General features: G+C 39.4%; 1 protein-coding gene across 1 annotated transcript in view; it reads right to left on the bottom strand.

Annotated features, from left to right (window-relative positions):
* Positions 1 to 19,557: 19,557 nt before the first annotated feature.
* The window catches only part of ATP6V1H (ATPase H+ transporting V1 subunit H), a 49,000-nt gene continuing 43,074 nt past the window's right edge, over positions 19,558 to 25,483 (bottom strand). Inside the window, exon 14 of the mRNA XM_064653203.1 lies at positions 19,558 to 19,941. Coding sequence (XP_064509273.1) covers positions 19,881 to 19,941 — 61 coding nt within the window. The 3' untranslated portion in view covers positions 19,558 to 19,880. The remainder of the gene's footprint in view (positions 19,942 to 25,483) is intronic.

Genomic DNA, 25,483 nt, shown 5'->3' with positions numbered 1-25,483 from the left:
TGTTTACCTTCTTCTGCTATGGCATTATTTAGATATTCTGTAACAGATAGTGGCACTTAGGTTAAATATTTTAAAAATCAATAAAACAAATCCCCTTAAAATATTACTTGTGTACAGGGAAATTTTATCATGCCTGAACTGGATTTCACTTTTATAGCAGCCAACCTTACTGCTATTGCTTATGCTTGTAGACATTTTAATCTAAAAATGAGCTTCAGGACAAAACACAATGAAATATTGGCAAGTGTCCTGCAAATTATGCATCGAATTATTCATCACATTATTCATCTCAACACCCTTCCAAAAATGCATTTTAGAAAATTCAGGAGCAACAACACAGCATATGAAGAAAATGACACCGAGAATCCAACTTGTCCTTGGACTGATGCTCCTTTATCCTCCTCTCTAAGAGGATGGAGACTTTAGGACTAGGCTTCATTGAACAGTCCAAGAAAGCTTTCCTTGACTTCAACACACAAAATTCTGCCTTTACTGAGGATTAATTTGATTTTCTATCTCTCAAGACTTTTCACAGCTAGAAAGAAAGACAAAAAAAATACCTTTTTGTTGCTGTATTTATTTTCACAAAAGGGCAGCAAGAGTAAGTGTGCAATTGCTTTCTAACAAGATCCTAAAAAGTCAAAGGTAAAACAGGAAAAACAGACCTCTAGAAAATGAGTTTGAATGCCTGTAATATTTCTTGTTCTCAGGAATAATTCTGTCTCCATGCTTTATTGGGCTGTGTGGGGGTTACCTGTCAGCCTCTCTCCCACACGTGGTAATACCAACATAGAGATGGCTCCAGGAGGTCTGAACATACAGGGATCAGCGGGGAAACAAACCAGACAGTTTCTTCACCCAAGAGGTGGTTATACTGCAGGACTTTGTCATAGGGCATTGTAACTATGAAGATGTGGGTTTGAAAGGGCTCTGGTCAAATTCAGGCAAAACAAATTAAACCTGAAGATTATTGAAGACAGATTTGGGTGCAAAGAGTAGTAAACCCCCTGCAGAAATTCCTGAACTTTAGTGGACACTGGTAACACATTCCAGGATATTAACAAGTTTACCCTGCCTTTCCCCTCTTCTCTGGCCTGGTCTTCCAAATAGACATTAAGCCTCATCAAGCACAGCCTTCCTCACAGTCCCACGCTCTTCCTCTCTGCACTGCTCCTGCAGCCAGATGGTAATGTGCTGGAAAGGCTGCTCTGATACAGCCAGAGTATGATGGAAATAAAATAAGTCACTAAAGGAGCCATAAAATCACATTACACTATAACTTCTCCAAGCAAGCCAGTCCCACAACAGATCAGACTTCACTGACAAAAGCTTGGCTTCCCAGAAAAAAACAGGCTACAACTCTCACAACATAATTCCCCAAATTGTGCCAGGAACCCCTAGATAAATAACCTCCCAAGTCATTTTTAGCACAGTCACCTTCCCACAGATATTTGTCTGTGGAGCTGTTCAGTGTTTTGGCACTGAGTTACAAATATTTATTGATTTAGCTTTCCAACAGATTCAAGTGTTCACCCTGTTATCTAGCATGAAGGTACATATTTCCCTCTGGAGTCCTGACAGGAAAACAAAGGATTTCTGCCAAACTAGTTTATCGCTATTCTCATTCTCCCATAGCTATCAATACCACCAAGACCCATATGTCAGCCGTATTCTGCACAAGGATTTATTTTACCCTCTATGGTGAGGTTTGCTGGTGCCTGCCTAATGGACCTGCTTTTTCCTCAGAGTTGCTCTAAAAATGGAGCACCCCCTTCACCATAACCCAACTAAATATTTATAACCAATATTCTTCCTGCAAATTGCATACAATACATGTTTTTATGTGACAAAAGAACCATTACAGGGAGAAGTACAATCCAGTAATGTCACCAGATGATTTCCCATACAAACCATTTTATTAACTTCAGCTTTGTTCCATGCCAGATGTCCCAGTAACAGACCATTTCAGCTAGTTTCATAAATACCCATAAAAACCAGACTCAAAGAAAAGATCTTAATGATGGTCATTTCTTCTCTTTTTAAAAACAGGTCCAAGACAAAGAGATAGCCAGAAAACTTCTTTGGAAAAAATTGCATATTCACTGATTCAGTTTCACAAGCTCACTGTTCATTGCACCCTGGCAGACACCCTCAGCACAGTGCATGCTTATAAAGCTATTATCTAAATCCAATGGTTTACAATCCATGAGGTTTTGTCCACGTTTGTTTAACATAATGCTCATCAGCTCAAAGTGCCATAGGGATAGGGCTTTTAAATTACTCCCAACCACCTGTAACTTAATTGGCAAAAAAAATTCCTATCCTTTTGGGTTCAATTCATTAGACACATAATTTTGGTGCTGTTATCCACAAAAAGGCCTTGAAGACACTTAGCTTGCTGTCCCCTTATTAAGCAAAAAAATCATGATCCTGTTGTTACTGTACCTATATCACCTCACAAAGGACAACCCACCAGCGACGCACTATTGAACAGAAAAAACCAAAGTGTCTTTAAATCTCAATTTCCCTGTTGTCTTTTTTTTAATTTCAATTTAACTTATATGCCTACTTTTTATCTTTGAAATAATTGGCAGTTGCTCAACCAAAAACACACCTTTCATCCTTTAAAAAGCCCACAAGTCTCGTTACGCTAACTCTCTCCTCCCGCATCCATGGAGAGCAGCCCGGTAGCCATTTGTTAAACCTCTCCTTTGAAGTACTATTGTTTGGATGTCATGGAAGTTTCTCTTATGAAAGAGATGATATGCTTTTCACTCTCTCATTTTCACACAATTTAGAGACCAAGTAAAGCAAGGAAATGAGGCACGATGCCTCTCTACATTTGAAAGAAACGTGGCTTTGGATTGTCATCCCACCTGTGATACCAATTCCTGCTGCATCTGCTTCTCACAGTGCCCTGGGAACCCTAGAGTTCAGCCTCCAGGCAGAGAAAAGCCAAAGTCTGCACACACTCTAAGGGAACCTGGGTTTATCCACTCGGAGACACTGACCCACAGCAACAGGCAGGCGCAGGCAGCACACAGCTATAACTTGCCTAGAAGCAGGAATCGGCTCTGCTTCCACTGTGAGAAAAAACTCCCTTCCAGCTCTCCTTTGCCACAGCCTCCCTCTACACAAACAGGTAACACTCACTGGGTTAGGTGCAGAAGCAAAAAATGACACGAATAGCTGATGTAGCACAAAATGAAACACTACAAACTCATGCACATTATGGACCTGACACCTCCTGGAGAGGTACCATATACTCCTTTTCCACTTTGAAGGGCTGTTGCAAAAGCAGGTGGAAATGTACTCTGAAATGTTTTTGGCACCTTCAGGCACCAGCTCAGTCATCAACCCCATATCCACATGTTCCCAGCAGGCTCTCCTTTGGCCATGGCTCAAGGTCTAAAGCCCTGACACACCACCAGCCACTGCTTCCTACACTTGCACAGGAAGAGCTCATACTTTAAATAAATAGAGCATCTCCCAGACATTTTTGCCACATCAATATAAAATGGTTACAGCTTCTTAGAACATCTTGTCTCTCCCCTTTTGGAGTTCTTTTGTACTCCTGGATTTTTGCTATGCCTTCATTGTTACAGTCTTTATACTAGTGTCTCATTTAATTGGTTTTATACCAAGAATAATATCTTGTTTACTTCAGTCCACCTCAGTCTCCATGGTCTTTTGTGCAGCGCTAAACTGCATCTGACTCTCTCTCTCTCTCTCTCTCTCTAGGTAGATAGATAGATAGATAGATAGATAGATAGATAGATAGATAGATAGATAGACAGATGGATAGATAGATCAGGCTCACATGAGCCTTTCATTCACAGCAGTGATAGTCACAAACTAAAGAATATCTTCTCTCATGTTTTTGGAGCAGATAAACTATAGTAAGGGAACATTAGGGACCTATTTTGGGGAACTGCATTTTGAAGATATGTTTGAAGACAGAAATTAAGACATTAAGCAAAGGAGTGATAACCCTTGTTCTAGTGTTAAATAAGCTATAAATCAATAGGCAGAGTACTGCACAAAACAGAGAAAATAATATTTTTTTGCCAAATAATGACAACAGATAACAAGATTCTTTAGCTTGAAGTCCATAGTGGTCTTCACATGCTAGATTACTTCATTCTGAAGTTTAGATCATAAATTATTTTTCAAATTTTATATGATGACTATATGTTTAAGTTTTCTATTAAATAGTTCTTTGGCATTTTTTCCCTCCTTTTTTCTACCTTTTGACAGTAAACAAACAAACAAACAAACAAACAAACAAAAACAACCAAAAAAACCCCCTAACTAACTTCTTTGTATAAACCTATTCTTCCAAATTCTCAGATGATTCATTAATCACTGTTCCTGTATCTTCAGCAGAATTAAATTAAGAAAAAAGAAATTACTTGTTATTCTTATTCTCTCATCAGACCAAACAGAATACTTGAGACCTGACCAGGCAAAACACATGCCAGCATGCCTTTTCTGTCTGTATTTGAAAATGAGTGATAGTGTTTCAGAGTTTCCACCTAGCATTCCCAGAGTATCCATGAGATCTAAATGCTTTAAGCTGGCTGTTGGTTATTAATTTTACTTTACCAATTCCATAGGAGAAAAAATAAACATAAATTTTAATGCAAGAAAATAATAGTCTCTTACATTAGAATCAATTACTGTTCTCACAAATAATTTATATCCTTTTTTCTTACTTCATTCAACTTTCAAAGAACAAAGGTTAATCTTTAGAGTGCTAATCTGTAATAACAAGTGATAAAAGAAAAAGGCATAAATCACTAGTTTCAAAAGCATTGGAAACCCAACTAATAACTTGAAATAGATACTGTTCTTTAACATTGGACTCCCCACCATACAGAGCATAAGGAAAAGTAATTCTGTGAAGAGGAAACTTTGGAATTTGAAATTATTTCATGATAAGCATCTAGTTTTAACAGGCAAATGAGTAAACTGAAGAACAAGAACTTTCCTTTCTAGAACAGAAAACCATTCTCAAAGAGAATATGGTTTCAGCCTTTAGGATAACAAAAAAACCCCAAAAAACCCAACAACAACAACAAAAAAAACCACCAACCCTCAGTAACAAGCAGATTATCCAGCTCACTGTACAGATGCAAATGAAGCCACCACTAAAGATCTGTGCAGATGATTCAATCCTCCTTTTGACTTTAGCTCTTACATGCCAGTTACCTGCTTTGTTTTAAATAGTTGTTCCTCAGCCAGTGAAAAACACCTGCTGTTTCCATAGATGTTAATCTCTCTGCAGCTAACAGGAGCTCTGCTCCAACAGCTCTTTCAGAGAATATAAGAATTTAGGATGCTGCAGACACTCATTTTCTTGGGCAGCCAGAGCTTAATCCCTTTCCAAATCACATATCATATCATATCATGCAGATATACCCACAGAAGGATGGGATAAACATGACATGGCAAAGCCTGCAGAACCCTGGCAAAACTCTTATTCCCGTATTTGTACAATTCAGGTCACAAAATATCACAGAAATTCTGAAATCAAAAATGCCAAAGGCTCCATGGAGACTTTAACGACATTTGTGGACATTTTACACACATTTTAAAAGTGTGTTCTGTATACTAAGGGAATGATATGTGTGTACCATACCAAGGGTGGGGAGGGAGTCATGGTTAATGAGGATTTATTGGCTATTGTGGCACCTGAGTGTGATGTTTCCCAGAGAAGTTGAGCATGCCCCATACTTTGTGGTGTTCACAGAGCTTTGAGTAACCTGGTTTAGCTGAAGGTGTCCCTGCCACCCATGACAGAGGGGTTGAACTAGATGAACTTTAGAGGTCCTTTCTAATGCAAATGATTCTGTGATTCCCTCTGTTGGCTTTGCTCAGCTCATGAAGGTTCACAGAAAACTCAGGAGCGGAGCATCCAAGTCCATCTGTTAGGACTTGAATAACATTCAGTCAAATACTACAATATAAAGTCAAGCTGCTGTTTAGTAACTTAAAAAGTGAAACACTTTGCAGATTGCAAGAAAGCACATTAAGGATTTCTTTCACATTGTAGGGATAGATACAATCTCAGAAGAATTTATAAGAAACTCAGGGACTCCGTTTTTGCCAGGAAGGCTTTCTGCCTAAATGGTAACTTTCTCACAGGCAGTTTCAAGGCTTTCTTCTCCCCCTCCCACATAGCAAGAGAAGTTCTCAGACTCTCTGATATGTGAGGAGAGAGGTAGCCCTAACAGACATACACAGAGGCCTTGAGAAGGTGAGGGAGAAACAGAGAGGATAAAAGGGGCCTTGAGAGGCAGGAACTCACCTTTTTCCTTCCTGAGGCCCTGTGCACAAACCACACTGTTAGGATTTTTGTGTTCTGGCCTTCTAAATAAACTTTTTTTGAATTCTTTCCACTGCCTTTCATAATGTTGCAAAGTAAGATACGCAGGTATCTTGTAACCACAGTTACAGAGCTGATGCCTCTTTCCACAAAGAGCCAGACAGGCACTCACAGGGAAAAGTGTGTAGTAACCAAAAATTATCAGAATGGGTCTTTTCCCCTTCTAATAGTGAGGTCTGTCCCTCCACCAAACTAATTTGACAAATTAACATTTGTCACTGTCCATGACCACTGTTAATTCATCCTATGCTGTACTCTACATACCTAAGGAAAGAGTAGTAAACGACTGTCTTGAATGTGATCACAATTTTTTTTATGGCTGCTTCCCAGAATAAGAAAACAACCCACTGCACATGCTTAAGTTCTAATTATAAATAATGGTGCTCAACTTTTAAACCACCAAGGCTCTGCAGCTAAAACAGCACGTATGGGATGATGGGCCTTATTCCAGGCAAACAAGCGAGATGCTGTTAATGTGCACAATGCCTGGCAAAAAGGGCAACAGCCCCCATTGGGGCAGGGAGAAACTGCTCTAATATAAGTAATTTGCAAAAGAAGATTTCATTTCACATCTGAATTCAGACCAGGTATAAAAATAATTTATTGTGTTTGGGACTGACATTTTAGATAATGCTTAGGTCAATAAAAGTCTCCTGATCCTCTTCATTTAATGCTGCTTCTCAAGTGTTAAATCCTTCTCCCCACCCCATGGCCTCTACTTTTTCTCCTAATAACAAAGCTGTTTTCCTCTTGTCAAGATATATGAAGTGATAGATTGTGACTTATGTAATTACAGCAGCTCATCTACTCAAACCAATGGCCTCAGTTAATCACATAACTGCTGCCAACAATAACGAATATGAACAAACCCCAATTCTAAATAGAAAATTATGTCAAATAAATTAAAGAACAAATAACCCTGATGGAATTGTAACCTGCTCGAAGGCATTTTACAAGCAAACTTCACCTCAATAAATCCAATAAATTCTGTAGTTATCCTCTCAATACTGTTTTTATCCAAGCGGATGAAATTTTACAATGAATTTCAGAGAGAAACAATAAACTGCTACATAAGGAATCCAGACAATATTATATCAGCTCTTCTGTGTGCATAAGAGCCATCTCCAATCCAGTGTTAAGTGGATTCATTTATATTGCCATATAAGAAGAAATCAAATTTGACCAGCTGGATTTAATTTACATTCCACTTATGGAGACTTCCTATTAAGTCTGAAAAGCATTTAAGCTATTTATGAACTTAAGTCTAAATGGAAAATCTGCAAACCTCAAAATAATGGTTTGACTAGTCACTGAGGTTGTGAATACTCACCTCATCTATCCTATTTGGACTATCAATTTTAAAACAGGCATCTCTCTCCAGACAGGTACTGTGACCACCAGCCTAGTGTTCTTAGGAAGTGTCTCCATTTGCGTTGCTGAAGCAGATCCATTTTGTGTAGCTGATTCACTGATTCAGATATACCCTCTGTCTTCTGTGTCTATAATAAGTGCTCAGACTACTTCATTCCAATCTCTGCCCCAGTATTTAACTTTCTATGTAAGGTAGACTGTAATGCATGAAGAGACAATCAGTTTCCAGCATCAGCTCTACAGTCCACTTGGAGCTGGATACAAACTACAATCATCCAAAGATACTGATTTCAGACTGGGGGCTCTCCAGTCCCCAGTCCACTGTTTGGAGAGCCTCAGATTTGCATCTGTAACGAGTTGACCCTGGCTGGACAGCAGGTACCCACTGAAGCCACTCTCTCACTCCCCTCTGCAACTGGACAGAGAAGAGAAAATATAACAAAGGGTTCACGAGTTGAAATAAGGACCAGGACAGACCACTTACTGATCACCATCCCAGGCAAAACAGGCTCCAAGTGAGGATATTAATCAAATTTATTACTAACAGAATCAGAGCAGGAGAATGAGAAATAAATCTTGAAAACACCTTCTTCCACCTCTCCTTCCTTCCCAAGATCTACCTTTTCCCCCGCAGTGGCAAATGGGGGCTATGGTCAGTTCATCACAGATCGTTTCTGCCACTGCTCACAGAGAGGAGTCCTTCCCCTGCTCCCCATGGGGTCCCTCCCACAGGAGGCAGTCCTTCATGAACTTCTCCAGCATTGAGTCCATCCCAGTTCTTCACAAACTGCTGCCACGTGAGTCACTTTTCCATGGAGTGCAGTCCTTCAGGAACAAGCTGCTCCAGCGTGAGTCCCCCACACGGCCACAAGTCTTACCAGAAAAACTTGCTCCAGCGTCGGCTCCTTTCCCTATGGGTCAGCAGGTCCCTGCCAGGACCCTACTCCAGCATGGGCCTTCCACGGCATCATAGCCTCCTTCAGGCATCCACCTGCTCCAGTGTGGGTCTCCTCCATGGGCTGCAACCCCATGGTCCTCCATGGACTGCAGGGACACAGCTGCTCCACCGTGGTCTGCATCACACTCCTCAGGGGAACCTCAGCTCCGGCTCCTGGAGCACTTCCTCTCCCTCCTTCTCCACTGACCTTGGTGTCTGCAGACTTGTTGACATGTTCTCAATTCTGCTTTTCTCTGGCTGCAGTTTTAATCTGCACAAAACCTTTTTTTCTCCTTCTTAAATATGTTATCACAGAGGCTAAATTAATTCAACAGCTAATAATTATCTCCTTTTAAGGTAACTGTACAGGAGAGACGGTGTCATACTCAGAGTATTACTAATACCATTATACTTAAGCAATTTATTTAAGGTAAATAAATCACTAACATCTCATCACTTAAGCAAGTTTTGTAAAAACGGAAAAAAAAATTAAATAAAATCATGCTGTATTAACAACCCTGTTCAACCTTGGAAACACCTCAAAGCAATTCAGCTCAGGAAGAAAACTGCAAATCTTCTTAATTAGAGCTTGTTATGTATCTACACACATGCAAAAACAGTCCTGCATTTCAGGATAACATGTTAAAAGACTTCTAACTCCAGCAAGCAGAAGTGGAAGTTAACCTCTTCTTAGCTCCAGAACTAGAGAAAGCAGGAAAGCTTCATCCTCTCTACTAACAAAGTCAGAAACACACACACACACATACACATGTACTAAAAAAACCAAAAAAATTCTACCCTTACATTCAGTAGTCTACCAAAGCCTTACAAGCTTTTACAGAGTTATACTAGTTATATTCATCAGGAACCCAGATGAGGTAATTCACAGCAGTCAAGAATTAGATTACATTGGCCCTCACTGTAAGCCAGTGAAGGACGAACAGAATGAATGACAAAAATGAGGGAGGACAGGTAGAACCCAGGTACTGTTGTACCATTTTTATACTGACGTGAAATGGGTCAGCATAGGAAAGACAGTGGCACTGCCACCAAGAACCACCAGATTAATAAATTAGCACAGAATTATCTCTGAACACCTACATATGCTACATATCTTCCCCTCATATCCTGATCTTGCTGCGCACCAAATAAATTATGAGGCCACTCCGAAGGCACTGGTGAAACAAGAATACCTGTGTGATGTTAACAGAACATCAGTGCACTTAGATCAAAATGGAACTGTTAAAAGAAGGAAAACAGCTTCGGGGGAAAGTATTTTTAAGACAACAGAAGTGACTTTCTCTATTATCTTCAAAAGAACATTACCATGGGAATGGAATAATGCAATAGTAAACAATACCTGAGTGGCTCAGGATGGTTAAGAGGGAAGCCAAGATTGACATATATGACCACAGAGTTTCTTGAGTGCAAGAGAAAAACCAAATTCAAGTAACAGCACTCAAGTCTATTGTCATATCACCAGGCAGTTCATTCTGTGTGAAAAACAAGTCAAGCCAGCAGACTAAGTGACAAGATAATTATGAAGTACATGTAAGTATATAAAAGTTGTTTTAGTCTCCTACAGAATCAAATGAAAAATAGTTGTGTGAGTAAACAACTTAATTAAGACATTTTTAAATGTAGATCTAATACTGCAACCTTTCTGATTCTCACCTGGGAAAGACAATAAAAACATTGTATATCAGTGCACTAATTAAGGCTTCAGTTATTCACCACCTCATTAGTTCTGCCTGTGGTCCTCATGCTTAAGATTTTTTTGTGGAAGGAGGCATCATCTACAGATACAGTGTACACATCTACCATGTCTCATAAGCCGGTTCTTTGTAACACAGATGTGAGGTTTGTGTCAGGACTTTCTGACACCTCTAATACATCACATCTGTCATGCTCTTAATTTTTGCATTCTGACTCAAGGAAGAAGAGTTCCTTCAGGTCAAGTAAAAGCAGAGCAGGGAGCAGGGGTGTGTCCGTGGTTCCAAGCAGGAGGGAGCAGTAAGGTGTTTTCTGTTGTTGGGGTTTTGACATTAGCACTATTGGTGTTACTGTTTGTTTTCTTATCTCATTGCTTCTTCCAGTAAACTGTTCTTATCTCAACCTGTGATCTTTACCTTTTGTGCCTCCAATTCTCTTCTCCATCCCACCACAGAGGAGAGCGGGAGAGGGAGGAGAGAAGCAAGCAAGTGGCTATGTGGTTTCGGAGAGTCTCAGTGAGAGCACTAAATTGGGGAGTACCATTCCTAAACCACAACATAAAGCAATGCCCTGCACTGCTCATAGTGTCTGCTAAAAGAGTTGGGCACTTCTCATGAAAACCTTCTTATTTAATACAAACCAGTTACCTCTTGATGTCGTACCTTGGAAGGGAGGCTACATGGCAGCCTGGTCATTTTGCATGGCATAAACCAAACTATTTTCATAAAAAACTAAATTGGCACACAGATTTCTTTTGTTTAACCTCTTTAGCTTATTACAAATCCCAGGCTGCGACAGTGGTGATTAAACAGCATTCCCAAGCACTGGTTTAAGTAAGCAGCATCACTAAGTTATTTATGTTACACAGGAGCTCCTGATAGTATTGCAATCTTTAACTCCTTCACTGCAAAGTTGTGCTGAGAAAAAGCGCTGTCCTCTACTTCGGTCATCCCTTAGCACTCACCAGCCACTCATTTTCAAAAATGCTAGGAGAAGGGCAGGGACTTCTGCTAAAGTAATGTTTACTATAAGCAAATTCCCAAAGAGAATTTGGAGAAATATAGAGAAGCTTTATGCAGTCCCCATTGTAAAGATCTTTCATGGCAATTTTTGTATTCAAAATACAATAGCCAAAAGGTACTTTAAATAGACAGATAAGTTACTACCTGATCTGGCAGCAGAGTTTCTTAAAGCTCAGGAAAGTCAACAAAACCATTAATGGTTTATCCTTTGGTCATCATTGAGGAGCCCCTCTGAAAGCAAACCACTACATACTTCTGCAGATATAAGGTATCAGTTTAACTTGTCAAAGACCAATACAAGGACACTGGGGCTTAGGAAAGGTGAACTTACCAAAACAGGAATCCAGGTAGAAGCTAGAGGCAGCTGTCCACTTCCCCCCAGCACCCCATAGTGCTCAAACCTCCCCATTCATATGGACCTGGGTAATTACCAAGGACCCTTCAGACTGTGTCTTTCTGCTGTAATTCCCCAGCCAGCCTACAGAAACACAGCAGAATCCTTTAGATGCACAGATTCTTTGCTGCCAGTTACATTTATCTGCACAACCCAACCTTCCCCCATTTGGTGAATGATGACCTCTAGGGCATGGCACACATGTCAGGCTAAAGGTAGAAAGCCACAATACTATTAACAGCCCTTTGAGTAAGTCTCAGAAGCATCATTTGATCAGGACTGACTCTATTTCACTCACTCTCCAGGCACTTTAGTAGGTAATAGCTTGCCTACCACTTCATAAAATGACAAGTTTTATCTGCAATATCTAACAGTTTCGCATAATAGAAAAAAAAATATAATCAAGACTAAAAAAAGTAGCCTTAAAAGAAATACAAAGAACTCTCACCCCTGGAAAAGCTGCATGGAGCTTTTTATCCATAACTTCACCAAGAGGAAGTATGATCTCTCTTGGCTTACCTGGTGTTTATGCCTCAGAGGGAGCAGGTTTTCCTGCGGTCATGGTGGAAGAGAGAAAAAAGAAGCTGTAGGTCTGCTTACAAAAGGAGACAAATTGGCAGCAATGAAATACATTCAGTACAAGCCATGAAACCCCTTCTGCTGCTTTGTCAGGCTCCCAGAAAGCCAGAAGGTTAAGTGGGAACGGAAAGCAGTTCCTCACTGCCCTAGGAGTAAGCACTTGTGTCCAGACACAACATTGAACTAGACAGCTAATCCAGACACATTCAGGAGGAAAGTGAAATGGCTACATGTGTGTTATGATCTGGTTATTAAAATTATTAGAAATGCCTCTGCCTGAATTGAGGTACAAACGAGACCAGATGCCTAAGTCAACAGTATGGGTTTTATTTAATGGTAAATGTGATACAGAGGAAGAGAGATAGAAAGAATTAGGAAAAAGGAGGGGGGAAAGAAAGAAAGAAAGTGACAGAGAGAAATTAAAACAGAAGATGTATCACCACTCTGTGTAAGCCAGCGGCGTCCCCCTGGTTCTTCTGGTCTTCTTGGTGGTGAGGGTCCCACAAAACAGAGTCCAATGGATCAATATATGTTCAGGAGATGCCAGGCACCTCCCATGGGGGTGGGGGGGAAGCTTTGCAGTCTCTTGTGACAATCTTTGGATTTGTTACCTCACTTGGATCACATGCAGTCCTCTGGTGGTGGAAGGCTTCAGGAACGAGTTGGGGGGGGCGTTTTGTGGGTCTTTGATGGTTTATGAGCCCTTCTTAGCTGCTTCTCACATGAATGTCCCATATGTATGTGGTCTTCCCAGAGCAGGGGGGGTGGGGTGGGGTTTACTCCTTCGATTTGGCGTGGAGAGGTTTATTTCACCATCACACACCCAAAACACTTCTCCTCCACCACTGCCTGGGCCTTGTTTACTTCTCCTCAGACCTGAGATGATTAGACAGTAGTCTTATCTCAAGTCCCCAGTCCAAATTCCAGTCAGGAGACATGGAGGGGGGACACCTTGGTGGTTGCAGACAGACAGTTGTTTCTTTGCAGTTTGACAAAAAGTCTTTCTGTGATTTTGACAATTTTTAAGACATTACCGACATTTCAGTCCATCACAATGTGTGCTACACTGAAGCCTCAGCATGCATCCTGAAGGGATTTGGTTTGTTGGATTTTCCTAAGGTAAGTAGTAGCTGGCTGTCTATAGAGTGGAAAACAAGCCAACAGTATCAATTATTTTTCAAGTCTTGCAAAGCCACACCAACTGTTGACAGCTGAAGGACAGCGTGAGATCCTCCACTTGCTGACCTCTTTTTGCATCCATTTACCTGACAAATATCCCCAGCTGGGGATAAGGGAGAAGCAAACAGCTCTAGAGATGTTGCACCATGGACATTTCAAATTAAACATGACTTGAGACACTGAGCAGCGGGAGGGGTAGATGGCACAGAGCAGTCTACTTTGACAAAGACTAAGATTTAACTTGCTCTTGCACAAGTCATTAGCGTCACCCACAGAAGCTGCAATGGAGTTCCTTTCAGTGTTTCTCAAAAAGTGGTTTACATGTCACTGCTATTGATTTATGGTAAATAGAAAAATTATGAGAAAAAAGTTACCTTCTTGTTACTTTTGTTATTATTTATTTATATCAGAATTTTATTTTAAATTGATAATATATTATCTAATTCTCTCAGGCTACTGAGTTCAGGGCACACAGATTAAAATTTAAGTATCATGTTGCTGATACTGCAGAGCCAGTGTCTTGTGAGATATGACCACAGTGAATGGAAAATATATCTATTACAAGCACTGCATGAAACAAGTCTTCAAGAATACGCTTTTCACAATCATCATTTTTCAACATCTGTTCCTCAATTTGTCTTGGGGCAGAAGGTGAGGAGGAACCTTTTAAACATCTATTGATTTCAAGTATTATATTTACTGTGTCTGGTGATCTAGGATGACTCCGTAGTATGAATTGGCTTTTTTAACCAAAATTGTGATTTTCCATATGTGCATACAGAAAAAATTTAAGCTGTAGCCTCACAGCCATCAAGAGATACGTGTTTGCACCCCCATTGCTGCAGAAAAAACACGAAAAAAAAAGAGACTTACCAGATTAAGAGCAATAGGATAAAAATCTCGACTCTTTCTTTAGAAATAGCATTGACAGAATTTGAATCAGAATGTATAAGAAAAACAGGTAAAATACAACAAGGCATAAATAGCCTTTTCTTATCAGAGAAAACTATTTTTTTGTGAAACATTTTCCTTATTCTAGGTCTCATCCATCATCTGCTTAACATAGCAAGACAATGTATTTAAATTGTGAAATTCTACCAATTCTAAGATAAATTAGGATATAATACAGAAATAACTAGATGACCCCTAAGAACTGAAACACTAAGAGAGATGTGACATTCAGAAACATAACAGAAGGTACAATTTATGTATGTCCAGTAAAAGGACTTCACCAATTGAAGACATCCCAAATGGATTTTGGTATTTCACCAGTGGTCTCATGCCCATAAACTTGGATAGAAAAGAACTAGTTCTGTTCAAACTCAGCACCAGCTGAGGAAGCCAGATAAAAAGTGATTCTTTGTAAATGCATTGTAATCTTTGTAAGTCTCAAAGATGAAGACATCCTGCGATCTTCTGGGGGGGGGGGGGAAAAAGTATTGCTGTGATCCCCACAGTGGCAGACTCATAATCCAAAGCTTTATTTTAGCCAACTAAACCTGACAGAACAGGCTTGTTTTGCACACCTCCTCACCATGGAAATTGCCTAGAGAAAGATGACCTTTAAGTCCACAATTTATCATGTTTTCTTGCTGCAAAATAATCTGATATTGTAGCAGTTCTGTGATTTCCAAATCAAAAGGTTTTTACAGTAATTGCCACAGTCAGCTATCTAATTTCTTTGCCTACTTCTTGGCAGAGCTGGATGTGTGCAGCCTTTTTAAAATAGTTATTGATGACACTGAAAAAGTTATTTATATTTTCAACTTGACAGTTTGTCTTTACACAGAATCCAGACACAGCAAACAAGAGTCTTGAAGAAATTATATTATAAATGTGCACATAAGGGCACCAAAGATGACTCTTGGAAAAACTTAATTTTTCCCTTCTGCATATTCAGTTTTCACACAGAGGTTCAAATTGTGCACTTTCAGGAAAATCTGTGACTATCAGGTTAAAAATATATATATATATATATTGCCTTTGTGTTCACTTTTACATGAAGAGGGTTTTTTTCTCCTCTTCAAGTTTTGCCTCCAAAAAAAATTACATTCCCATAGCACAGAAATGTTCTTGGATACAACCAAGAAACAGAAACAAAACACTCTGCATGAAAATGAGTCATTATTTGATTTTGTTATTATTATTATTTATAAGACTCCTTACTACACAGTAGTTTAGCTTACAAGCAGTGGTAAGGCCAAGCGGCAGGTCATGAAAAATATTCCTAAACAAAGGATATTGACAGTTTTTAGAACATGATTTGTGTTCACCGATGTCTGATGTATCTCAGAATCAGCTGTAGCAATGAAATATGCACATCCCGAGGCAAGAAGACTTCAAAGGCAACACCCTAAATGCTGCACCTAACATTTGCAAAACAGGTTCCTGCTTTCTCTAGTATTTGAATGATGATACCCTTGGCCATTTGAAAATTTGAACAGTAGTTTGGATTTTTTTAATAATTATATTGGAATCTAAGAGGAAGCAAATACAATTAATAACATACCTGATCCCCGTGACAGCATGAGCTCTGTTTGCAGGTCTGACAACACATGGTTCTAGAAAGACAACTCCCAACTATTCTGCAGATGCTGACAGATGGAAAAGCAAAAGCTTTTGGATAGAGACGAGTCAACCAAATCCTGTCTGACTCCTTGTCACTCACTGGGCTAAAACCAGCATGGCATATTTGTGAAAAAAATACTGCCCCAGCAGTTCTGAGCATTAGAAACTGTTGACTGTCTTAATTTGTTCATGCAGGTGCACAAAGATGTTTTTGAAACTCAGATGAGATACTGAAGAGAGGTCTGATGTAGCATGGTACATCTGGGGCCTGGGCAGCCCTTCTGCTCAGCCCTGGTTTGTTTCCAGAAAAGTAGCTCACAGTGGCCAAGAGCAAAATCTGGCCTCCTCTTCATCTGACTGCAGGCCTTAAGATTTCAAATGACTTGTGGGAATAATAAACATTCACTTAACATATGATTAAAAGCATTTTCCTTAGTTCTAGGTGTCAGTACCGTTTTTCATCACACATCCCCTCCATCCCTCCTACACAGAATTGTTACAGGTTACATTCTTTTCACAGTTGCTGCATCTCGAAAACTTACTCAAATTTATTTACCATTTAGATTTCAGACCAAACCCAAAGTTTAAAGACAATCATTTAAGCAGAAAAGCAGAAGAAATCTCAAAAGCAAAACTAAAAAGTCAGCTTATAAAGATTTCAAAGACTGTTACTTTCATTACAGGAAAATCAAACTCGATTTATTGTTGGATGGAACATAAGAATGAAATCAAAAGTTTGGAAAATGGTGAATTTCACAAAGAGAAGACTGATTACCCTAATTTGGAGGATCTCCTCACTTCAGAAGCAAGTTAGTCATCTGGTCCATGGCAGCTGATCTCTGAATCTTCATGTCACCGAGGGAAGCAAGGAAGCTGCTGGCACACATTTCTCTTCCTAACACCAAGCTCTGCCCACACTGTCATCACACAGCCCTGAAGGAATCAATCTGCCACCATGGCATCTGCCTGCCTGCACCATGCCAGATTTTGGGAGAACGCGGCTGAGCAAGTTAAGAGAGCTAATGTGACCAGGTGAATAGTAAAAACAGTGCTCAGCAGCAAAAGCTAACACTAAGTTTAATTGTCAGATACAAAACAGATGCAGTAGAAAGTTTTATGAATTAGTCAAAATTCAACAAAAACTTTTGATTTTCCTCATTCCAAAGGTTAAAAGCTCCAGGACACCTCTGCCCTATTTTCTGTCTTGGGACCACGGATTCAAGGCCTTTCAGTGCCTACAGGTCCATAGGATGGGACCATAGGATGGGAGATGAAGAACTTAACTCTACAGCCCCCTGCTACACCAAAATTCCCCAGGATCTCTAGGACACAGTGAGCACTCTGACTCCTGCAGAGACCTCAGCTCTGGCAACTTCAGTCCAAACTACTGGCTGCACAGGAAATTCCTCCCCCACAGGTTTCCAGGCTCCTTAAGGTACAATTGTTGGCATCAACTCACTCAGACCACAACCCTTGAGCCACCTGAATCTCACCACTGGGGGCTGGAAATCTCAGGGCTTTCACGTTTCACAGGCACTAGAGTATCAATACTGCACAGGGATAGAAGTGAAACATCAGAACTATTTCTTTAATTAAAAATCTGCTGGAGATAGAGGTGGTAACTAAATGGTGGAGAACGCCAGGTATCACATAGCTTAGAAACAGACCACATAATGAAGAATTAAACTATGCACAGAGTAATACTAGAAAAGCAAGAGAGAAGAATTTCTTTGTACAACACATGAACATAATACTCACAATACTGAAACGTAATGTTTCAGGACAACCCTTGTAAGCAAATTTGTTTCATGTAATGATTAGCTTGGTTATTTCTAGCTCCTCCAGAAATTCAAAGGGTTGCTATTTGGTAGCATTCATCATGTTTACTCATACAATTCAACCCTAAATCTCCTTACCAAGCAGTGTTTCAGTGTTCCTTTCAGAAAAGTAAACAACATACCTGGTTTTGAACGTGAGGGTATATTCCTTCCCCATTCATGCCCCACCATGGTTCTTGGGCCCAACAATACAGGTGTAACCATAGAACAAACCCTTTATAGCATTTGCAAGATAAGTCTTAAGCTCTCCTTACATCAACAACAAGTGTGACATGAGAATCTGACTTGTAGAGCAAGGTACTTGGCATTAAGAATCCAGCTTTCACTCCGCGTGCATTTCAAAATGCCTTACTTCAAACATATCTTACCTGCTCCGGTGGACTGAACACTTGCCAAATAGCCAAGACACACGGGATGTATGTCCTGAGCTTTAGCTTTATTGGAAGAACCCCATTCATGTACTGACACCATCATGCGATGCAAATAGGAGTGTGAAACGCAGGGAGGACTCAAAGACTCGTTTCAAAAGCATTCAACTGACCCAAGATAAAAATGGTAGTGTAGGTGCACCCTTGTTCTCCCAACAGCTTCCCACACCACCAGTATCCCCCATCACTGTGGGAATATGTAGAGCTAAGATCCGCTCATGTAAACTGACTAGTCTGAGTGAAGGTTAATTCTTTTCAGGCTTCAGCATCTATCCTCATGATACTGACTGCAATATCAAAGCCTTTGCCTCCCATATGGAGAAGTAAACAATAGTCATTAAGCTACACAATCCAATTTTAATTAAGCAGGCCAAGAAATCATCAAACCATAATCCCCTAACTGTCCTCTCTCTCCACTGCAACAGTGGTCAAATTTTAATTACGTATGATGAAAAAAAATGTTCTCCAAATTTGCCTTTTCACTTGATGACAAAGTACTTTAAGCTTCCCCAGAGACTTGCACCACGCAAGACTACCAAAAAGATTATGTTTGCTCCTTTTTTCTTTAAATTCTAAAAGTGAATTGCAAGAATATTAACTATGTAATGCTGCAAGTGCCTGGAGCCAGCTTCTATCTATGCAACAAAATTATTTTTGCATGCCAATCCAAGATCATCTTAGATTTATTGATGCTTACACATTTTATACTGTCAAATTATAAAACACATAAAATACTGATAGCCAAATTTGTTATTAAAAAAAAAAACAAACTTGATCTCTGATCTACAGCCTCAACAGTGGTGTTATACTGCTGGACTAACAGTCTTGAGTGCACCAGTTTTCACAGATGGAAGAGTGTTCATTTTCTTTTCCTCTTCTCATTTCCAGATTTTTTAATGTAGTCTCTAACAAGAGAAGTACCCCAGACTAAAAAAAGCCCCACCTATACATTTGCTCTTATATACAATTTTAAAACTGTTTTAAGAGTTGGTTTATATTTTAGAACCCATAATCAACATTTCTCAGGCTACTGCACTTTCTATGGAACACCAAGTCAAATTTTGTCTGGAGACATATAAGGACTATTTGCTTTCCTTGGAAAGTGACAACACTGACAACCCACAAAAAGAAGAGAACAAATTTTCTGGACTAATTATAACATCCATTATGGAAGGGACATCCTTTATTAATATTCTTTATTATGAGAATAAATACATAAAACAAATGCAATATATTAGCCACATTTCTTCATATACATTCAGAATAGAACAAGAAGCTAATAGGCATAAGCATCAGAACTAGTTGAACAAATTTTTACTAAGCCAACAACACTAGAGGAAAGTTGGAATGTTTCTGTACCAGTAGCAGAGAGGGAACATGTGATTTCAGTATTTTCTTTATATTAATTTTAAGACAAACATACTGTAGTTGTAAGCATGAACTGCATGAACTGATGGAAATGTTTAGCTCCGTGCGGTGGCCGTTTGAGGTTGTTCTGACTGCAACTGTTTTCCAAGGTATTCCCTGAAATACAGCAAAAAATTAGATTGAGAAATGTCCTGGAGATTGGGTAGTGGGATAGTGGTGGGAAGTATGAAGTAGATAAAGAAGAACAAGCTTTAAATTCAGAATTATTCCTTCAAATAATGTCTACTGTCAACAGTCAACTGAAGCAACAGAGTACCAAAGCTTTAGGTATCCATCAACTATCCCTATGAAAATAAAGTACAAATCAAACATCAACAAAGCCTTCTAGAAAAGGTCAAAGCCCAATGGTAACACTTAGACACCCTGAAAACTGATACAGGACACTCACATGAAGCTCACAGATTTTGCTTGTTGCAATATGCATTTCAGAGGCTGTGGCAAAACATTTAAAAGTATTTCTTCCCATAACCCAGCTGCATGAGCACAAGTAACACCAATGACATACTGGCAATATAACCCATAGGCTAACAAAACAGACACTGACTGAATAACTGCACATTCAAGTTGGAAAAAAAAAGACAGAATCAATCTAGTCCCACAGTATAACAACACTTCTTTAAAGTGATTTCTTCACCTGCATTTTGAAGTGCACTAAGTCACTTATTTTCTATCTCTGCTCTCAACCCAGGAAAAAACACTCCCCAAATTATTAGTATGTGCCTTGAGCAACAATATCTAAATTCTATGGAAAAATAACTGCACAATTCTTCTGGATGTTTCAATCCTTCAATCTCTCCTGTGAAAGCAGATCAACACTTCACAGAACCACAAAAAACTGAAAGAGGTCTTTAATAATAATACTTGGGTTGCTGCCTGTTACAGAAAACACAATATTTGTACCACTGTATCAGCTGAAAGAGAGGTTTCAGGTCTCATGAAATGTAGGCGTTCTTTTTCCATTGCTGATCATACACTTAGTACCATGTTTTTTCTCACTACACAGATACTTCAACCTACACAGGTTAAACAATAGAAGCAGCTCAGAGGAATGATGTTCAGAATGAAGTCTTAAAAAAAAAAAAAATCCCCTAACTTGAGTATGTGCTTTTGCTTTATTAAAAAAAAATAAATTAAAAATATCAGTTCTTTTTGCACATTTCAAAAAACAGTTTTCAGCTTAGTGTCCTGTGGAACAGCTGTGCGTTACAACTCCTATCACACAATGAAGTTTAGCACCTCAACTGCATCACCCAACACCCCTTTTCTCAGTTTTAGCATTAAGCATCCAGAAAACCAAAATTCCTGTAAGATACAATGTTACCTTCAAACATTACTGGCAAAGAAAATAACACAGACTTCGTATGCTGAACCATATGCTACGATTTAGCACCTTCCTTCACAGCTCCATCAGGTGTTGCTGTAGAATGCTTGGGCTGCACTCAATAGATATGACTCTTGATCATAACAGGCAGGTTATCACCCTCAAAGTAGAGACTCCTGAGGGCAAAGAATGAAATGAGCTGCTCTTTTTTGTGGTTTTACAGGACTCAAAAGTGTACCACCAAAACAAACAAAATTTGAAAGTCATCCAAAAACACAGCCAGCAACTATGGAAGGTCTTCCAAACTCATCAAACATTGTCCTGCTCCTTGGAAGTTGGTTTTTTTTCCATTTGTTTCATGCCTACATGCATGTACTGACTCTAGTGTTTCTTCTCTGACATCAAGCTTTGAAAGCCTTGACACTTGCTTCATACATGGCTCTGCTCACCGTATTACAAGCCCACAACATTACTTATTCTTAAAGCACAGATGAACCACATTGAATGTGAAATTTCTACAGCATTACTTTGAAGCAGGAAAATCAATCAAGCTAACAATCCATAACACTACAACTGTTGCATAGCTCACACTGTTTCAGATGCGTGAAGAAGGCTCCCACCATAGTCCAGTATACTGAGCAAAAATCTCCAAGAAGTCAGAGTAGCAGCACATTTTGTATATACTTAGTGCCCCCAGAGACAAATTCAACTTCTAACAACATACAGTAAGTAGAACAGTATCTCCCCTACAAAACCTTTTGTAGGTGTGAAGTTTAAGTCCATAGGCAAGGAAAAGCTCTCATCCCGTTTTCCCATACAGAATAGTACCTGCAGTTACTCCTCTACATTGTCATGCTATAAGCCCAGGTGAAAACCCCAGTGTTCCTACCCCATCACCTCTTTAGCCATCACCAAGGGCCCCTGAAATGTAAAAACCTTGCATCACCAGCTGTTACAAGTACCAGTTAATTTTCTGTTTGGTTACCACTTCCATCCGAGTGTCACTGGTTAACCCAGGACAAGTTCTTTCACAGTCTCTGTTAGTTGAACATAGAATCACAGAATGGTTTGGGTTGGAAGGGACCTTCAGGATCAACTAGTTCCAAACCCCCTGACACAGGCAGGGACACCTTCCTCTAGACCAGGTTGCTCAAAGCCCCAGCCAACCTGGCCTTGAACGCTGCCAGGGATGGGGCATCCATAACTTCTCTGGACAGCCTGTTCCAGTGTTTTAGCACCCTCACAGTAAAGAATTTCTTCCTGATACCTAATCTAAAGCAACCCTCTTTTACTTTAAAGCCATCACCTCTTGACCTATCACTAAATGGCCTTTTGAAAAGTCCCTCAGCTTTCCTGTAGCCTCCTTTCAGTATTGAAAGGGTGTTCTAACGTCTTCCCAGAACCTTCTCTTGTCCAGGCTGAAGAACCTCAACTCTGAGCTTTTCCTCACAGGAGAGGTGTTCCATCCCTCTAAATCATCTCTGTGGCCCTCCTCTTGACCTGCTCCAACAAGAGTTACCACCCCCAGGCTATTACAAATCAAGAGTCTAATACTTTTTATTTATCCTGCACTGTTCCTTAGTTAAATCTTGAGAGAAAAACTGGGATTTGAAAAATTACTGTTTATCTCACAAAATTAAAGTTAAGTTTAAGAATGCAAGCATTCAATACTTTGCACTGTAGGAGCACGTATGCTGAAAGGATAGATCTTGTGTCCAAGATAAAAAAATCATTTCAAAAAATATTCCGAGTAGCATCTAGGAGATTTGTGATGCATGCTACAATGGAAAGTAATGAGGAATTAGACTTAGGGGTTTTTTTTATAAATTGGACCGCTTCAACCTATTTTAAACCATTTTCCTCACACTAGAACAGAAAGGCCTTTATAAAAATGTCAGTTTTAGCCACCTTCTGATTTCCTTCAACATAAAACCATCCTTTATCATAAAGCAGATGAAGCCAAACCAAATGAGTTTGCATTTACAGATAATAATATTCAAACATGAAACAGGTGATTCAGTAAAAATTTACAGGAACACAAAATATTACGTCTGCACTGCAGAAAAGTTTCAAACATGCAACTGGAGTACATCACTTTTGAGAAGTTTACATTTCTCAATTAAAGCTCAGATCAACGAAACTTGAAACACCACACTTTTTCACCTCCCTGCTCATTCAGAAGTCTGATGGTGAGGCATAAGTAATTTCCATTTGTAAATTAATCTTTCCATTCTTATTAGAATAACTGAGATTCCTTCCACACAAGCAATTTCCCCTTTTTCAGGCCTCCCTTTAAACACACATTTTCTGTTATTTCTGAAGCACTTCTTCCAAGAAGAAAAGGAAGCTTGGAGGTAAATACATGAATTTGTCGTATCTCAAATTCTTATTCCAATTTGTTGCTTCATTCTGCTTAATTTAATTGGTTTTGTTTCATATCAGAGACACTGCCACCCTGAAGCTGAGATATACTTAAGTGTTGTGGTAATTGCACAGCTGTTTAAAGGTGATTTAGGAAAAGGTACATGGAACTGATCCAACGTGTAAGGCAACAAATTCAGTGAGTATGGAACAAGGAGATAATTGCAAAGTGGCACAAGACACTACCTGAAAATTTTATACTAATACATACTATATACCAATGGACTGTTGTCAACAACAATCAATGATAGAAGGGAAAGTTTTAAGATACATACAACAGATTTCTAGAGGCTGTGTGCTAAAAGGAACAAGCCTTGAAGTTTAAGGAGTACTGCTTTTAGTGTTATATTCCAAATTGCAGTGCAGTCAGATTTACCTGTCCATGAAAGAACACCGAAAATTATAGGGAAGGGAAGAAAAGTAGATGAAGTATAGAAGAAACAAAGGGTAAGGTTTTCATATTTTCTTTTTTATAATATTTATTTAAACTTTGCTTCCTGTTTATTAAAGAACCAAGTTATCCAAAAAACATTTGATAGTCTTGAACATCTGCAATTTCTAGCTTGGTTTAGTAGACTGAGGTTCTCAACAGACAGGATGCCTTCCTTCAACAAAGGACAAAATAAAAGTATGGATTTTATTTTTCTCTATCTAAGTATAAACCTAGAGTCCCATGCTTTTGAGAGTGAAAGCTAGTTCTAAAAAAATCCTTTTCCTTATGAAAGGGTACAGAAGTGTAATAAAGCTACAGAAGAAAGTCTACCACTTTACACAACACATTCAAAAAACATTGCCAACATACAGTGTTTACAGAAAAATCATAAATATATGATGAACAGTTAAACAAGTTCACAGGACAGGCAGCAGATAGAATAGTTTGAACAGATTGAACAGTTTTGCCATCTTTATGTTGCATTTCTGCTAGCGGTCTAATAACATGGAGAGAGGTTATTAGACCTGTAGAGAGGGATGGACCAGTTTTAGTAATTTATTGTGGCTTTATAAATAGGTATTTGAATTACACAACTGATATATTCCCAATTCTAAGCAGGCTAAACTGTCCCGTGAAAGCATTGCTCTTGGAAGTGTAACACTGCTGCAGAAACAACTCCACAGACTAGCACTCCCTGGAACCTCTGAGCAGCCTACACACAGTGGCAACACAAGGTTGCAACCATCTGTCAAATCTCTACCTAATCCAATGGGAGACAAAGCTGGAACAGCTGCCCTTCAACCCATTCCAGCTGTGTACTCCTGCCTTTCTCACGGGGCATTTAAGGCATTCTGGTGAGACTGCTCTCTGTTCATTTAACTCTCAACTGAACTGCTTTCTATTAAGTAGCCCCCTTGAACCTGATTCAAGGCTTAACACCTGCAGTGTCACACTAATGCTAGTGATGCCTGGGAGAAAGGCAGGTGGAGCTGGAGAGGGGCCACCACAGGTGCATTTGCCTTGCCACAGAGCCATGGTCTTGGAAGCTAGGAAAGAAAATAAAGAAGCCAGGGCTCGAATCAAACCTGAAGTTAATATTTGGTTCCTGAAATGGAATATTAACATATCATACTGCTGGATCCCAAGTTATATCACTGGATATTTTTATGTATCATTTTATGCTCCTCATTATCATGTGCTTCATAGAAGTAAACAGAAATTGTACAGCTACAAAAGCAGTAAACTAAAAAAACAAAGAGACATTTTCCTAGAGAGCTGGGTTGGGAAGACTGACAAAGCTGGAGTGCTATCACAGGAAAACTGCAGCCCTCTTCTGTCACTTGTTTGCTGAACACAATTTTCTTCTTTGACTCAGTGGACTAATGCAATATGAAATACTTCAATTTTTAAAGTGTTAAAGATTATAAAATATTTGTCTATTATACCAACGCAGACCATAAGTA

The sequence above is a fragment of the Pseudopipra pipra genome, chromosome 1 (genome assembly GCF_036250125.1).
Source record: "Pseudopipra pipra isolate bDixPip1 chromosome 1, bDixPip1.hap1, whole genome shotgun sequence".
In the NCBI taxonomy this organism is placed as follows: domain Eukaryota; kingdom Metazoa; phylum Chordata; class Aves; order Passeriformes; family Pipridae; genus Pseudopipra; species Pseudopipra pipra.
The sequence above is the reverse complement of the archived record's forward strand: the minus strand, read 5'-3'. Positions and strand labels throughout refer to the sequence as shown.